General features: G+C 39.1%; 1 protein-coding gene across 5 annotated transcripts in view; it reads left to right on the forward strand.

Annotated features, from left to right (window-relative positions):
* The window catches only part of EP300 (E1A binding protein p300), a 63499-nt gene that overhangs the window by 39084 nt on the left and 7334 nt on the right, over positions 1–17081 (forward strand). For 2 of the 5 annotated variants that reach the window (XM_030481099.1, XM_030481104.1), the window contains 15 exons: positions 427–867; positions 1395–1583; positions 2509–2677; positions 3242–3360; positions 4517–4756; positions 5308–5396; positions 7864–7944; positions 8479–8535; positions 9994–10071; positions 11141–11208; positions 12703–12853; positions 13200–13346; positions 13787–13900; positions 15846–16011; positions 16628–16792. In XM_030481099.1, coding sequence (XP_030336959.1) covers positions 427–867; positions 1395–1583; positions 2509–2677; positions 3242–3360; positions 4517–4756; positions 5308–5396; positions 7864–7944; positions 8479–8535; positions 9994–10071; positions 11141–11208; positions 12703–12853; positions 13200–13346; positions 13787–13900; positions 15846–16011; positions 16628–16792 — 2274 coding nt within the window. The remainder of the gene's footprint in view (positions 1–426; positions 868–1394; positions 1584–2508; positions 2678–3241; positions 3361–4516; positions 4757–5307; positions 5397–7863; positions 7945–8478; positions 8536–9993; positions 10072–11140; positions 11209–12702; positions 12854–13199; positions 13347–13786; positions 13901–15845; positions 16012–16627; positions 16793–17081) is intronic. The other 3 variants (XM_030481100.1, XM_030481102.1, XM_030481103.1) reach the window with 3 other exon arrangements.

A 17081-nucleotide genomic window follows, 5' to 3' on the forward strand; every position in this document is an offset into this window, starting at 1 on the left:
ATAAATTCTGTTTCTAGTCTTGGGGGTGGGGGCATGGGCATGCTAAGTGTATTTGAAAGCAATTTTTCACTGTGGTACATTGTCTTATTCAGGATGTACAGATCTGCAGCTTTGGAGAGAAATGGTTTGTGATCTGGGAGTATAGGTGTGCCATTCTTTAAATATATCAACAAGTAGAAGTTATTCTATTGAAACATCTCTTTGACCTGAATGAATTATAAACCAGCTTTCTGTTTGTGTGGAGCAAAATAAATCGAATAGACCATTTTTCCTTCTGAAATAGAGTTTTTAAAAACAAAACAGATTAGTTTGTCACATTTTTTAAAGTATGCAGTAACTGTGGGAAAGCAGCCATTTGACAGTAATTTCACTGGCGTTTTCTATTTCAAGTCATTGCAAATGTGTACTTGTCTTGTTTTTCCACAGGCACAAATGACCAGCACTTCCTGTCCTGTGAATTCTCCTGCAATGGCTCCAGGTTCTCAAGGGAGCCATATTCACTGTCCACCTCTTCCACAGCCTCCCATGCACCGAAACTCTCCTTCTCCAGTACCTAGCCGAACCCCAACACCTCACCATACACCCCCAAGCTTGGGATCACAGCAACAGCAGGCAGCAGCAGCTGCTCCCACTGCCCCCACACCTACTCCTCAGGCAATGCCTCCTGGACCACAGTCACAAACTATGCACCCCCCTCAAAGGCAGACTCCAACACCGCCGCAGGCACAGCTGCCTCCTCAAGTCCAGCCTCCAGTTCCGGTTACACCGTCTGCAGAGCAACAGCAGCAGCCCTTGTCACAGCAGAGCACGACTGCATCTGTTCCCACGCCAACAGCACCACTGCAGCCTCAGCACCCCACAACGCCTGTAAGGAAATACTTTTAATTGTGCTTCCCCTGCAAATGTTTAAGGTTTAATTTGCAGTTGGCCTTTTATTTTTGTGTGAGTCTGTGATAACGGAGGTAGCTCCTGGCATGTTTAATATCAAAATAGGGTTTTTTCGCAACTGGCAAGTAATCTTTTTTTCATCAAGACAAGTCTATAGATCATTGGTGTTTCCAGAGAGGGAGTATTTTTCAGAATTGTAGTGCATGTTTTGAAATTTAGTTTGAAATATGTATGAGGTCTTTAGTTACTTCTGCATATGCATAGCGATGGTGTATAATATGGAAACAGGATGTAATTTTCTGTATATTAGACCTTCCAGTGCATGTTTCTGTTGCATGTTTTTCTATAATTGGAGTTGTGCAGCAGTATGTTCTTCAGGTGAAGCAAGTAGAAGGACTAGAGTGCATTTAAACTTGGTGGAAACATAGCATAGGTAAAAGGCAGATTAGAGAAAGAAGAATAAATTCATTAGAAGCCTATGTATAATGTGTGTGTTGTTCCCTCAGCTTTCACAGCCAGCTGTAAGCATTGATGGGCAGGTATCCAACCCCCCATCTACCAGCAGCACAGAGGTGAACTCTCAGCAGACTGTACCAGAACAGCAGCAGCCACCCTTGCAGGAAGTAAAAATGGAAATTAAAACAGATGAAGGGGAACCAGAACAAACAGAGCTGCAAATGGAGGAAAAATCTGAGGTGAGATTGTCAGCCAGTTGTTGGGTAGAACTATCTAGTGCTGTCAGGTGCTTTCTGTCTCCATGCAAGCCATTCCTTCCAGAGTTCACTGAGAGCTGTAGGTGCTACCTGCTGCTGCTGTTTTAATTGTTGCCTTCCTCAATTTCTTCCTAAATAAGGGTCTTTGTTTTCTGGTGAAATGATGGTAGAAGCAGAAAAGACCATGATAACGTGGTTGCAGCTGTGAGGCTTTTTGCTAAATGCCAGTGTACAAGGGCACTCTGGTCAGTCGGTCAGATGTTATTTGTGGTTGTTAAATGTTAGAATAGCAGTTATTAGGATGAGAGGAAATTGCTTCAAGTTGCAGCAAGGGAGTTTTAGATTGAATGTTAGAAAACATTTCTTCCCCAAAAGGGTTATCAAGCATTGGAACGGGCTGCCCAGGCAAGTGGTGTAGTCACCATCCCTGTAGGTATTTAAAAAACGTGTAGATGTAGCGGTTAATGACATGGTTTAGTGGTGGACTTGGCAGTCCTGGGGTAACAGTTGGATTCGATGATCTTAAAAGTGTTTTCCAACTTAAATGATTCTGTGATTCTGTATGTACATGATTAGCTGGTGACAACTTGTCACTGGGGATGGTAAGAGCGTGGCTGCCCAGTAGTGTCATCCTGGCAGCCACAGTGTACAAGAGACTGTCAGACCTGCCCGAAGAGCTGGATGTGTACCTGTGTGTCTACTTGCAGCTCAAAACTTATCAACAATTTATCATTGCTAGCACTGCAGCATTTAAAGATTTGTTCTAGTACATCTCAAGTTTTAGGTAAGTGACTACAAAGTAGATACCCTTAATCCTGGGAAAGAGTGGTGGGCAGGATGGCAGATAGGTTTAAAGGATGGAAATGTGAATGGGTGACTTCAGAGGAGACTGAGTGACAGGCTCCAAACTGCTTTTCAGGCTAAAGTAGAACCAGTTGTGGAGGAATGTAAACCAGAACCAATAGAGCAAGATGAGAAGAAATCTGAAGTGAAGACTGAAATACCAGAGGGAGAAGAAAGACCTACTACTCCAGCTACTCAGTCTTCTCCAGCAGCTGGGCAGTCCAAGAAAAAAAGTAAGCAAGAAGAGTTTTGACTGAAATTCACTGCAGCTCCCTCCCTAGAAAAATCTTGGGAGATAAAAAAACCTGAACTTTCTTTGTTGGTACTCAGTAGGCTTATATGGATTGTGGCTTTTGGACAAAAGTACTTAATAATACATGTGCTTGTAATTGAGTATGGACAAGTTCTTTAAGGCTTTAGTATTGGACAGTAAGCCTTAGTAATATTGCCAGTACAATAGAGATTTGAAATACTTCGGTTACAGAATTTCTAAACAAGTTTTTTCTTGGGACCTCAGAGAGGGGCTGTACCTGGAATGTAAACTGGCTTTGTTAAATTTAGCAGTGTCTTTCTACGATAAAAACAAGATTCTCTAATATTTTGGCCAGGTGATCATTTTAATATCCTCCTCAGAACTCGGTAGTGCAGAGGATAAACAAGCCATGCTGATACCTTAAACCCATTGTCTGTAGTTTTTCGTTTTGCTTTTTTTTACCCCCACAGACCTCACATTTTCCAGTAGGTTTTTTCCTTACAGCTGTTTCTGCTATCCTTCTAATGTTGATTGTTTTTCAAAGTTTTCAAGCCAGAAGAGTTGCGGCAGGCGCTTATGCCAACGCTGGAGGCACTTTACCGTCAGGATCCAGAGTCTCTTCCATTTCGACAGCCTGTGGATCCCCAACTACTGGGAATTCCTGTGAGTGTCTTAGCAAGATACCTTGCTGGCTTTAATTCAAAACTACTATATTATGACATACCCATTTGAGAACAGCTTAAGGCTGTCTTGTTAACGTTTATCTATTGACACATTTGAAGAGGTTTCGCTCGGGCAGTGGAACATGTGATGTCTGACTTAGGAAAGTTTGGGGGTTTTTTTCCAAAGTTTGTTTGGTTCTGTGTTCCTTTTGATAAATAAGCAGGTATGCCATACATTAAAGTGATTACCAACAGATCCCCAGTGCTGTGTGGGCTTTTTATGGATGTTGCTTCATGTTGTGATGCTTCTGTTGCTGAATTCCATAGGTGTTTCTCATAATGTATAAAACTCGGCTGAATTTGTGGGAAATTAAGCCAATCAAGGCCGCTTAAAGAAACCTCTCTGGATTGCCCACACAAGTTTTCTATATATTCAAATATCTATACATAGAAGCCCTACATGGGTGCTTTGGGCAACGTTTTTTTGCCTGAAAGGTTTTTTTTTTGTTGTTGTTGTTGTTTTGTTTTGTGGGGTCGTTTTGGTGGTTTTTGGTTTTTTTAGGATAGATACTGCAGAAATTCAAGGCCTGCTGTATTGTAAGCAGGCATAAATATTGCTGATATTCTTTAACAAGCTCTCAATTGGCTGTCATATTCTGAGAACTTTCATAGGAAAAGTGGTCCCATAACTGATCGGGGTGGGGATTGGAAAAAGGCATTCTTTAGAGGAGACATTGTATCTTTTATCATCTAATAAAGTTATTCCTTTTTTGTTTATCAGGTTGTCTGGTCTACTAAAGAGAGTCACATACTATTAATGCTCTTGCATATATCCTCAGCTTACAGGCTGCAAAAACGTTGCCGTTTACTACTTTGTCACGCTTGTTTTGGGGACTAAAATGAGTGGCTTTATTTCATCAGGATTGGAAGAGCAATATCACCCGAGAAATAAAGGAATAAGAAAAGAAAGCACTGGGGAGTGATATGGTATTACTTGGAGATTTCACTGTGTGTCACAAGCAGTTTGACAGTCTAGTCAGGGAGGAACCTGTTTTTCTTGATGTACTGCGGAAGAATTTATATGCTGATAATGCACATGCTGTCATGTCACAACATAGTTCTATAATGGTGTTTTGATACACTGCATATTCTTGCAGGATTATTTTGACATAGTGAAGAACCCCATGGATCTTTCTACTATCAAGAGGAAGCTGGACACAGGACAGTATCAGGAACCCTGGCAATATGTAGATGACATCTGGCTCATGTTCAATAATGCCTGGTTGTATAACCGCAAAACATCCCGGGTATACAAGTACTGTTCCAAACTGGCCGAGGTGTTTGAGCAAGAAATTGACCCAGTTATGCAGAGCCTTGGTTATTGCTGTGGAAGAAAGGTAAGAAAATTAATATTAGTCTGCTGCTTGCTTCTTGGTGTTAAAGGGGAAAAAATACAGCAGTTGCAGTTGTTAGTAGTTTTGGTGTGTCAAAAATTTTGAAAGTTTACCAGGTTTTAGCAATCCTGAGTAACCTGATTTTGGGGTTTTTATTGATATGCTAATTCTATCTAGTTCTTAGATCATCTATTTGTTTATAAGCCCTTGAAGGGGGGAAAGTCAGTAATTGAAGGCTAATTTTGATTAGGGCAAACCCGTTTGCAAATTAAACAGATGTGGTTTTGTTACTGCAGCAGTGCCCTCTGCTTCACTGTATATTGAGACTATGTCCGTTGTCTTGTTTTGATACGCTTTTCTTCTTTGGAGAAGAGTTAACTTGAGTGTAACAGCCCACTGAACTTTTTATGACTAGCACTTCATATGCTTCATGTACTGTGAGATTTCTGTGCAAAATAAGGTGGAAATGATAGTTGTCTGGGTCACACTTGCCTTCGTTTGGAGAGCAAATGAAAACATATATCAGTACTAAGACAATACATTCCTCTTTGCAGTTGGAGTTCTCACCACAGACTTTGTGTTGCTATGGCAAACAGCTATGCACAATCCCTCGAGATGCCACTTACTACAGCTACCAGAACAGGTAAGGAAAACTCACTCGGTGCCGTTTTGTGCGTGCTGCAATCAATCTGTTAAAGGCGTGCATGTATTTACATATATACCCTTTTAATATCTGTACAGCTTTGTGTTTTAAGATAATTTGCTGGAAGTGCAAATTGAATAGTTTACCTTGTGTTAATGATTTCTTTCTGCAAAAGTTCACTGCAGCCTTTGCTCTTCCTCTTTTTGCTTGCAGAAATGTGATGTTTTAGTAAATTTTAATCCTGCAGTTAATTAAGATTTCTTTAGTTATCTACAGGTCTGTTGTCTTTGCTTCCTATTATGCAGCAGTATTTTTCATGCAGAACACAGAGTAAACTATGCAGAAAGTATATGCTTATAATACATATTATACTTGGCAAGTCATTCTTTTTCTCACGATGTTAACACTGAGGAGCAAAACTTATTTCTGTGTATTCAGATCTTCAGCAGATTGATTGCTTGCTTTTTTCCTGAAGGTTCCTTAGGGGAGTTGTCTCACAGTAGCTGTCAGCAGCTCTGTAAAATGCTGTCACTTCTACAGCTATTTTGAATTTTTTCTTTTTTTTTCTTTTTTTTTTTTCTTTTATTTATTATTTTACTTGGGATTTATTAAAGGATTTAAACTTAATTTGACTTCTGAAGGAAGGCTTCTTGCCAGGCATCTCTTTGACAATTGGGGAAGCAAGGCAGGAAGAAGCAGGGAAATATATGCTTTAACGCTTCCGTATCCTGTCACCAGAATGTGCCCGTTGGGTTTTGCTTACCTTCAAACTGTCACCTCCATGAATTTAGTTCCCACTTCTCATTCTTTCCAACATCTTAAACAAAAAACCCCAGAACAACAAAACCACTAAGGCTTTTACCTGAAAGCCAAGAAGATTTTGCAAGAATTGTAGTTTACTGAAGCACCTGATCAGGTGAAAACAACTGAAGAGCTACAGAAGCTGAATCTGGGCCACCTTAGGCTTCATAAAGGTTTATAGCAGTGAATTAAGGTTTTTAGGAGTGAAGATGTAGAAAATAAGCTTATAGTATCCCATAATAACTATTGTCCTTTTAGACTTCTGTAGTGTAGAGCTTTTCATATTGCGTCAGTATCTTCCACTTACACTTACCTCTGCGCAAGCACTAGATGGACCAAAAGACTATTGCTCACAAATGTGATGTGCTTTTTACATGTGTTCAAACATTAGAAGGGAATGTTTGCACTATAACACATGCATACATGTGACTTGTAGATTATGTTGTATACACACATATATATATTAGACTAAAATGTACAATTTCAAAAGTACCGTTCTCTGCATTATCTCAAATGAAAACTGGGAGAGGATTAGGAGACCTGTCTTTGTAGCCTAACAGCTGCTATAGTGTTGGTTTATGTGGCTTTATAATAAAGTTTTTTGAATTTTCTTTTGTTTCTTTCTATTTTTAGATGTTTTGTGCACTCAATTAACATGCCTTAGTAATGGAGAGGCTACAGTTTTAGAACATTTTTGAGGGCTGGGGTAGAGTCTTGAATTAATCACAGAGTTTTATTCAAGTATGAAGTATTCTTTCTCTGTAATGCTTGCTGTGTTGATGCCTGGACTGTTCTACACTCAGGCCGGGCTGTGGCAGGATCATATCATTGTAGAGTGTTATGTGTGTAGTTAACGTTAGGTATTTAGTTAACGTGCAGTTTAACAGTCCTATAATGTCTGTAAGTTTTTCAAGGACACATTTTATTATTCTTGAGGCTTCTGATGTTTAGCTTTCTTTTTCAACTGGGAGAGAAGCCTGTGGTCTTTCAGCATTTATGCATTTAAAATGGAAGACTACCCCTCTTCCATTGATCTCCTGCAGATCCTTCCTGCCAACAGAACTGCTGTGTTGATGTGCAAGTCAGAGTAGCAGTTTTTCATTCCTTGTGCTCTTTCCCCTTTCTCATTTTAATCCTTTGCTGTACGTGGCATGGATTATTAAAATGAAGAGGGTATGCGTATGCTGAAATGGAATACTCTTGTTTAATTTGCTTTAATCATTTGCTGCTTGTGAACCCATTTGAGAGATTTAATGCTAATCTGTGCTTTGCCTCAGCTTTCTGCTCTGTGTTTTCTTGTCATAGAATCAGCTAGGTTGGAAAAGACCTTTAAGATCATTAAGTCCTCCTTCTATGTTTTCTGTTTTGTCCTGCAAACCCCCATTTCTTTGTGTGTGTTATTTTATTTCTCCTTCATGCTTGTCATTGTCTGCACTTGGCTCTGATTGCACAAAAAAACCCAAACCCTAAAAAGCCCCCAGATCCCAAACCAACCAAACACAATGTGGGTCCCATAAATCTGCATAATTGAATAGCCTTGTTGCCACTGATGACTTGCTCTCTACTGCTGTCCCTTGGCCTGCTGGGATTGGTGGCTTCCTTGATTGACTTGGGCTGTGTTGTGTGGACGGAGCAGTTCACCCAAATATGACTTTCTTGCTGACAGGTATCATTTCTGTGAGAAGTGCTTCAATGAAATCCAAGGGGAGAGCGTTTCTCTGGGAGATGACCCATCACAACCTCAAACGTGAGTTATCTGTGTGTGCTTGGGCTGTGCGTTCATAATCTGTATCATCTAGAGTGCCTTCTCAAAGGGAAGTTTAGTTTCAGATAACCCTTGCTATTTGTAGGCTAGTAGAAGGTGGACAAGATATTCTTCATAAAAGCCTGGGCTTGTGCTCTAGAGTATTTTTATTTTTTTCTTTAAAATCTGCACTGACTGAACCACAGTGAAAAAATAAGCACTTAGTCAAACACAAGTTTGAAATGGTCAATGTCAGCAAGTTTTAACATTTGTCCTTGTAGTAAAACTGAATAAGGAAGCAATGTGACTCTCTACAAGCTATTGTCCCATAGAAAAAGAATGTTTTCCATGAGCAGTGTCAAGGGTAGCATATACTTCAGTTGTCTGTCACTGTGAAACACAGCTTTCTTTGTAGTGCAAGTAAGTCTTTAAAAAATCTGCTTGCAAGTTTTGTCTTGATGTGTAGATACATGTGGTATGGCATGAATATATGTTGTTGTGTGTTAAAACTGAGTTTTATTGCCTGTTTCTCCATAGCACGATAAACAAAGAACAGTTTTCAAAAAGGAAGAATGACACACTGGACCCTGAACTGTAAGTAATGGTGGCACACTTTGAATGATCCTCATTTCATTATTATTATTATTTTGTAACAAGACGTTATTCACCATCAGCTTTGCTTTCCGGTGTTCCAATTTTGTGTAGCTCTGTTAGCGGACAGGGGCTGCTCAGTAAGCAGCATTCTGCACTGAGAGCCCAGACAACCACAGCTGTAGTTAAGAAATATGTGATGCTATGTATGGGTCAAAACTATTGCATTTTGTTGTCTTGAACATTTTGTTGTCTTGTGGATTCACAAAAGGATGAATGCAGATAACTCTGCTTTGAAACCCTGTTGTGGCAAATGCTCAAGTCTCGGAACTGATTTGAGTCACTTGGCAGTAGCTCTTTGAGTGCTGTTGGCTTTTCTAGTTGTCATGTTTTACAGGCAGCTGTAGTAGAAGTAGTTGCTAAATTTGAATCAGTCAGTGGTTCTACACTACTTTGGAAGCAGAACTGTAGACATCCAGTAAACTTAAGATGATGATGACCTGGCTGCTTTTCTTTATGTTCCTGAGGTGTTTTTTGAAGCCACTTTACGTGGTCCTGCATTATACACCTGTGCTGCCACTCTGCAAAAATTATCTTCATTCTTAAATGAATGAGCAAAAAGGATGTGTATTCTTCCCACACCATCCTTCTAAGGGCATAAGGGTCAGCCAGTTCTTCTGTTTTACAAGGCCTGTGGGAAGGAGAGAATAGTAACTTGATTCATAACTTTCCTTTCCCTTTGTTACACTGAAGGCACAGCTTAACACTAGAATACAAGCCTGACCTACAGTATAGTGCCATATGCTCAACATAAATGACAGCTATTCATTCAAAACCTCATACATACACATATTCAAAAGGAGTCAGACTGTCCTGATACAGTTTTAGGTCTTTTTGAGAATTATATTCACCAACATCTGTGAAGTAAACTTTACCACTTACCTCAGTTGTCCTTAAATCTCTGCTAGTCTTCTGAAGGTGACTTTGATGTTGCTACTGTTTTCTTTCTGCCCGCTCTTCTGTAGTATATTTGCAATGTACCCCAGGTTTCAAACATAGTGGGGCAACTAACAGCCAACTACTACTCCTGGTTCTTCACTTCTGACACTTGTGAATCTATTTCCCCTCTCTTCATTCTAGGAACAAGCACTTCACAGATTTTTTTTTTTTAGCCTTAGAAGGTCTTCACTTTAGGAAAAAACAAAAAAACCCAAAACAGTGAAGTGGATGGCAGGAAAGCAAGCAAGTGGTAATAATAATGTGTCCCTGCATAGACTACGAGACTTGAGCTGACAGATTCTCAGTTCATTCTGGAGGCAGTTCTCAGCATAGATGTGCCCTCTGTGTTAAACAGGCTCAAGACTCTAAATGCTAGAAATTCTCTAATTAAATACTACAGAGTATAAAGCAAGTAATGATATTACTAACCTTTGTTCCCTTCCCCCTTTTTTGCTTCTACAGGTTTGTTGAATGTATAGAGTGTGGAAGAAAAATGCACCAGATCTGTGTTCTTCACAATGAGATAATCTGGCCTTCTGGGTGAGGAGTTTCTCCTTCTTAAGCAGAGAGTAGATGATAGGTTTACTAAAGTTAGTGCATACACTTCCTTACGTTGGTTATATTTAAAAGAGTGTCTAATGGAAGAAGTTGCATTCCCTCCTAAAAATTTTCCAGAATCTATAGGATAAATCAAATTTAGACACCATAGCCTACCGCATTGTGCATGAAGTTGTTTTTAATCTTAAATGTTTCTAATGTTCCTTTGTGTGGAAGAGGACCTTTCAGCCTTATATTTTAACCTTTTATGTTTCAAGATTCTAGTCCTTCATGAAAAGATGTTTTTAGTTATGGTAACAGTTTAATATTGGCCTATTTTCTGTACAGATCATTGCTTTGTCATCGTAAGCAAAAAAATAATTAACTACTGAAAGAATTTTAACAGTTGAATTCACTTTTTTGACCTTGGTGATCAGATTAAATCTGAAAAACAATCTGTTCTTCAGATACTCCATGGTTCATGGTCAACATACTGGGGCTTATTCTGATTGCTTTAAAAGCTTTTTTAAAAAGCTAATAAGTATAGACAGCTCTGTAGGAGCTTAAACATTCCCTTTCTATGCTATGTCTTTTACCATTCTCTTGTCCCATCTAAATTGCTGCAGAAGAGGGTCGATGTCCTGTAACTGAGGAAGAATCTGCCAAACATTTAATGCTGGAGTATACTTAGATATTCAGGAAAGAAAAATCAGCCTTTTTCTTTATGCGTTGTGGTATCTCATCTTCATCAGAGTTTGAAACTATTTGTTCCAAGGACATTTTAAGCCAATATTGTTGCCCTGCCAGTGGAGACCCTGTTTCTTGAGATTGTAGGTGGTGACATGGTGGTGACTGACAGGAGGTGCACCCTGTGGAGCTTAGATCCCCCTCTGCAGCTCTGAAACACTTGGGCCATTTTTGCTGGCGCTGTTCTTTTATTTCAAATTTGAGTAAACATATTTTCCAGACCAGATAAGGTCTGGTGAAAGACTTGGCTTCTAATGTTAAGATGCTAAGGAACTTAATGGACTGACTTGGGGTGGTTTTTCACTTTCTTCTCCTTTTGCTTCAGCTTTGTCTGTGATGGCTGCCTAAAGAAAACAGGACGAACCAGGAAGGAGAACAAATTCTCTGCTAAAAGTAAGATTCTGACATTTACACCAACACATCTCAAATAACTTGTTAAGAATGGGGAAGAGGTGGATTTTAGGCTAATTTTGCATTTATTTCAGGGTTCGGTTTGGTTTGGGGTTTTTGAGTTAAAGGCAGGTACTTTGGGTCAGTTCTGAATACCAGTTCTGTGATGTTGAGAATGTTTGCATTCACAGGTGTTGTCTTTGGTTAATAGTCTGTTGTAGAGGGCTACACACTGTTTTAGAGCACTGCTAATGCAAGATACACATCCTTTTATCTCAATTGTCGTATTAATAGCATTGGGAAATGGTTACTGTGTGACTGCAGTCTAACTTAAATTTATGATAACCTGTACAAGTTGCCATGCTACTGCTGCTTTTAAAAGCTTTGATGGAGAAAAGGGTTCAATCACAAAAAACCTCAAACCACTCTGTAGACATTTCCTCTTGATCAAGGCAGCTGATTTGAAGGCATTGTAGGAAGAAATTGGTGCAGTCAGTCTGTTCTATAGACCAAGTAAGTCTTTCAGAAGCTTCTTAGGTTGTGTACTTACAAATAGTGAGCATTTACATTTCTGCTTAAAAAACATATACGTATATATCCCTGGCCAACCAATAGCATCAAGATTCAGCAAATGAGTCAGTGAATGGATTCAGCGTCTGAGTCTTTTTCCAAAATCTCCAAAATAAAAACTCCCTAGATTCACCAAGAATACAGGAAAAATACAAGGGTTCTCCTACAGTTTGTATCAGGTTTTATTTTGAGCAACCTGTATGTATTGCATACGTAACATAGTATAGAGATGTGTTACTGAAAGGTGTCACATTGGAAAACGAGAAGCTGATTGGCAGCTGTGTCACTCTCCAGGGGTAATGTGCAGCAATGAGGCAGGCCCTGTTACATCAGAAGTCTTACACTCCCTTTCAGCTTCAGGTTTTTGTCAGTTAAAGTTATGCTTGTACTACTTTTGCATGAAGGTCGTTTGAAAATGAGAAACTTCTAAACTAACTATGTTACTTGCAGATAACATAGATAACTTGCAGAAAGAACAAGTAAATACTTGTTCTTTCCATTACTGATATACATTCTTTTGGTAAGTGCAGAGACTAACTTGGCTAGTGTGGCTTTATAGGCAGAATACACTTCCAAATGCAACGTCAGCTCTTGAAGCTATGTCTGAAAGCAGTGTTTTGTAATCCAGTTCAAGTAACGAAGAGCTGCTTATTCAGGAGGAGCCTAAATTGTGATTGACTTTTAAGACAGATAGAAATTGGGTTGAAATATGGACTCTTCATTTAAATAATGCATGAACCATAAACATGCCTGCAGGTAAAAAGCAGCTCACCCCATCTAGAAGTATTAGTGTTTAAAGATAAAGCTTTAATTAACGATTACATACTGCATACATTAAAAGTCATTTTTCATTAAACTCTGAGTAGAGAAATCACATTTGAACAGTTCAGTTTTCTGTATATTTCGAGCTGTGTTTTTCTCCTGCAGGGTTACCAGCTACAAGACTTGGTACCTTCTTGGAGAACAGAGTCAATGATTTCTTAAGACGACAGAACCACCCTGAGGCAGGAGAGGTTACGGTTAGGGTGGTACATGCGTCTGACAAAACTGTCGAAGTAAAACCCGGAATGAAAGCAAGGTATGTTCTTTCCAGTTCTAGTATTGCTTCCTTTGGGGGGAGGTGAAAGCTATTTGAGTTTGCTTACATGCTACTGTTTTGACAAAATACTTTTTTATTCAACACTTCACTACTGACCAGTTTGTGAAAGACAGATGTTACAGCAGCATGTTCATTAGTTGTGATGAATGTCAGCTGTTTCACAGTAAGAAGTGTATGCCTTGCATTTGAGTAGTCTGTAAGCATTTAAAATTGCACTAAAATTATACTTTCAGCAGCCTTCATCAGTGTTGCCTTTACCTAGTGGCATGTATTCTCTAATATGTGAATATATTTGGTATTCCTCTTTACCCTCTGTGATCCACAGGTTTGTAGACAGCGGAGAGATGGCAGAGTCTTTCCCTTATCGAACAAAAGCGCTTTTTGCCTTTGAGGAGATTGATGGTGTAGACTTGTGCTTCTTTGGTATGCATGTACAGGAGTATGGCTCAGACTGTCCTCCACCCAATCAAAGGTGAGGAGCTGTGTGAAAGTTTGTCTTATTTTGGTACTGTCTCAGTTGGGCGAACCTTCTGAAGTTCTGGGCATAGAGCTTCAGTGTTGCTTTTGTGAAGAGTCTTAGTGCTGTTACCTTCTAGAAACAAAGTAGCTTCTGCAGGGAATATGTCAGTTGGGATCTCTTCCTGCTGAGGATAGTGTCTTGACTGACGGTGGTGCCTCAAGGGTCAGTTATTCTCAGGGAAGGGACTGGACAATTCTAGAGACGAGGCTAGGATATCAAAAGAAGGCTGAATTTCTAGAGGTAAATAAAGATCAGAGGCTTTGAAGATTGCTGTTATATTGGATGCTTTAAATGTATAAAAATAATGTGAATAAATTTGTAGAACTACTTTAAAATTTTTGCTTCTCATCATGCCTTTTGTGTTTGTTTTTGGGTTTTGTTTTGTTTTTTAGGCGAGTGTATATATCTTACCTTGACAGTGTTCATTTTTTCCGCCCTAAATGCTTGAGGACTGCTGTCTATCACGAAATACTAATTGGATATCTAGAATACGTCAAGAAGCTAGGGTAAGGATTTTTTTAATGTTTTTTTTCTGTGCAGCATTTGTGCTAGGTGGTTCTTAATGCAAATGCAGCTGCGTCCTAATGTGCCTAAGTATCAACTGCCTAAATATAATAACTTGGCCACAGCTGTGTATAGTGGAAAAGAAGAGACAAAAAGCCAAAGCCTCTCCTAAAGGAGAGGCTAATGCTTCAGTTATTTTAAGGTTTCCAAACTTATGTAAAACTGAAGTCCAAGTAGAAAAAGTGAGCCTTTTATCTGGACCATGAGATTTTGCTGGCCGTATTGATAGTGCAGTCCTTCTGTAATGCCAGTGCTTTAATCAGGTCATTCCTTCGGGCTGGCAAGTTCTTACCCATGGTTATAAGGAGAAACGTAAGAGTATTTTGTCTGTACTGATTTACTCTTAACAGCTGTATAAGGCCACTAAGAAATATCTTGTAGAATGAGTAGCTGAAATTGGGAGAAACTGAAAAGTTAGGTGAGAAAGAGAAGAGTATACTTTGGACAGCACAAAAGAGAACACGGAACAACTGAAGAAATGAGAAAGGTAGAAATTAAACTACCATGATTATGGGAGTAGAAAAGGCAGTGAAGGAAACATCAATGTATTGTCAAAGGTATCTGTTGTAGCTTGGCAGAGATATTCATGAAGAAATTGTTAGGGACTCTTTAGAAAAATTAGGGGAGTCAGAATGGAGGTGGATGGTACTGTCTTCAGTGCCTCGGTGAGATGGTATGTTCCTTATGACATCAAAGGCATGTATTAGACTTTTCTGCCCTTTTTATTGTGTATTTTCTAACCTGTGAGTCTGAAAAAATTGCTGCTTAGTGCTCAGACCTCAGTTTTACTTAAGGCTGTTTTTCTGTGCTAATGGCTAACATCAGGTTCTCATTTGGGGAAAACAATATTGGTCATGCAGTATCATCTCTCCCTTCTCAGGCAGAAGGAATGATAATTGGCTGCAGTTTCCAGGGTTTGGGTAGGATTCTGCAGAGCTGTTTCTCAACATGGCAAAGATGGCTATTTTTCTCTAACTTGAGATCTGATTATTCCTCCTACTGGAGTTCTTTTCAGAAACTAATAGAAAAGAGCTGAAGATGAAAAAGTGTTCTTAGTGGTTTCATCTTCTCTGCAGCTGTTACTATTTGGATGTCATCTGTCTTTATACTGTTTAGATTGTACACCCAGTAGCATAGGTTAATGGTGACTGTTTATTCCCAGATATAATTGTGAAATCTTTCAAAACTGATTCTCAAAGTTAAAAAACAGCGGATTTACAGTAAAAAAAGTGAATTGTGTGTTTAAGTAAATCTGTTTTTAAAATATTGCTAGATAAGGTTTAGATTAGATATTGGGAAAGAATTCTTCCCTGTGAGGGTGGTGAGACGCTGGCATAAGCTGTCCAGAGAAGCTGTGGCTGCCCCATCCCTGGCAGTGTTCAAGGCCAGATTGGATGGGGTTTTGTGCAACCTGGTCTAGTGGAAGCTGTCCCTGCCCTGGAATTAGATGATCTTTAAGGTCCCTTCCAACCCAAACCATTCTGACTGCACTGGCTCAAGGAAAAAGAATTCTGGCTTTTAGTACCAAAATACTTAGTAGTACTAAGTAGAAATACTCCCTCTTTCTCTCATTAGTTAATTGGGAGGTGGCAATTGTATGTCTGTATGAGGCTTTGATTTGTATCCAGACTGAAAAACATGCATGCTGTATATAAATTACTCCACATATAGTGCTGAATTTTAAAAAATTAGTGAAAAGATGGTAATGCTATTGCATTAATGAAGCTGGGATGAACACTAGAATTAAAATCTTGGAGAGCTATAATTATTGTCCAGCTGGTAACACCAGCCAACTCTGTAGTAGCTCCATCTTGTGGCAGAGAGGAGAGCAAATTCTAGTATTAATTATCAGAGCCTACATGTACTTTTTTAATTGAATGATGCTAGGTATACTACTGGACATATATGGGCATGCCCACCTAGCGAAGGAGATGACTACATCTTCCATTGCCATCCTCCTGACCAAAAGATACCCAAACCCAAACGACTGCAAGAGTGGTACAAAAAGATGCTGGACAAATCTGTGTCAGAGCGCATCGTCCATGATTACAAGGTTTGTGAAGTGTATGTTTGTGTTGGGGGTGGGCTTGACCAGTCTTGTCTTGCTTTCTTCCTTGCCTTCTGCATTCTGCCTGATTCTTGAAGCTTACTGTTTTAGTTTTAAATGAAATGAGCACTAAAAGTTTGAAGTATATCCCTTTCAGAGCATATAGCTTCTGAAATCATTCTAGCAAGAGATTTGAAATGACTTCTTAGAACAAACTAAATTATTGAGGAATACTGTAAAAGAGCACAAATCTCATTTCATTAACACAAAGAAATTGTATGGACTTTTTAATCTTCCTGTGTTAAATAAAATTTCAGGGTTAGGCTGCTGATGCAGTTAGAAATATATAAAATCTTTGGAGTCATCAGGGCTTTAACAAGTGTTGACAATATAGTGATTATTTGTCCCATTTGGTAAGTATGTGTATTGGACTCTAGCACATGTTTTAAATGTATTTGTTGAACTGTCCGTAACTGATGCAGTGTTAAATCTGCACTTAGAATGTGCTCTCAAAATGAATATTAAGCTGCTCTTTGATCTGCCTTTTTTATCACAAACTGAAAAGGCTGCCTTTACTTGTGTGACCTGTAACAGTGGTAACGGAGTGTTTTGCTCTTTTCAGGATATATTTAAGCAGGCAACAGAAGATCGTCTAACAAGTGCAAAAGAGCTGCCTTACTTCGAAGGAGATTTCTGGCCTAATGTTCTAGAGGAGAGCATTAAGGAGCTAGAGCAAGAAGAAGAAGAACGAAAGAGAGAGGAAAACACTAGTAATGAAAGCACAGATGTAAGGACGCTTCTGGTATTTCATGATCTAATGTAAAAGTTGTGATTATGTATGGCTAATTAAAAAGGAAAAAAAAAAAAGGGCCAGGCACTGGTTAAGTGGCTTTCTCACCTTTCTAGCTTCACTCTAATATAAATTTCAATTTTACATTTTATAAAATACAACTGTTAAAATACCACTTAGCTACACTGGTATGAGCAGTGGCTGTTCGTATGGCTGTAAACCTAATTAATTACCAAAGTCAATTAGATTGAAACAGCTGCTAGTTGAATATTTTGCTGCCGAAATC

Source organism: Strigops habroptila, chromosome 3 (assembly GCF_004027225.2).
Source record: "Strigops habroptila isolate Jane chromosome 3, bStrHab1.2.pri, whole genome shotgun sequence".
In the NCBI taxonomy this organism is placed as follows: domain Eukaryota; kingdom Metazoa; phylum Chordata; class Aves; order Psittaciformes; family Psittacidae; genus Strigops; species Strigops habroptila.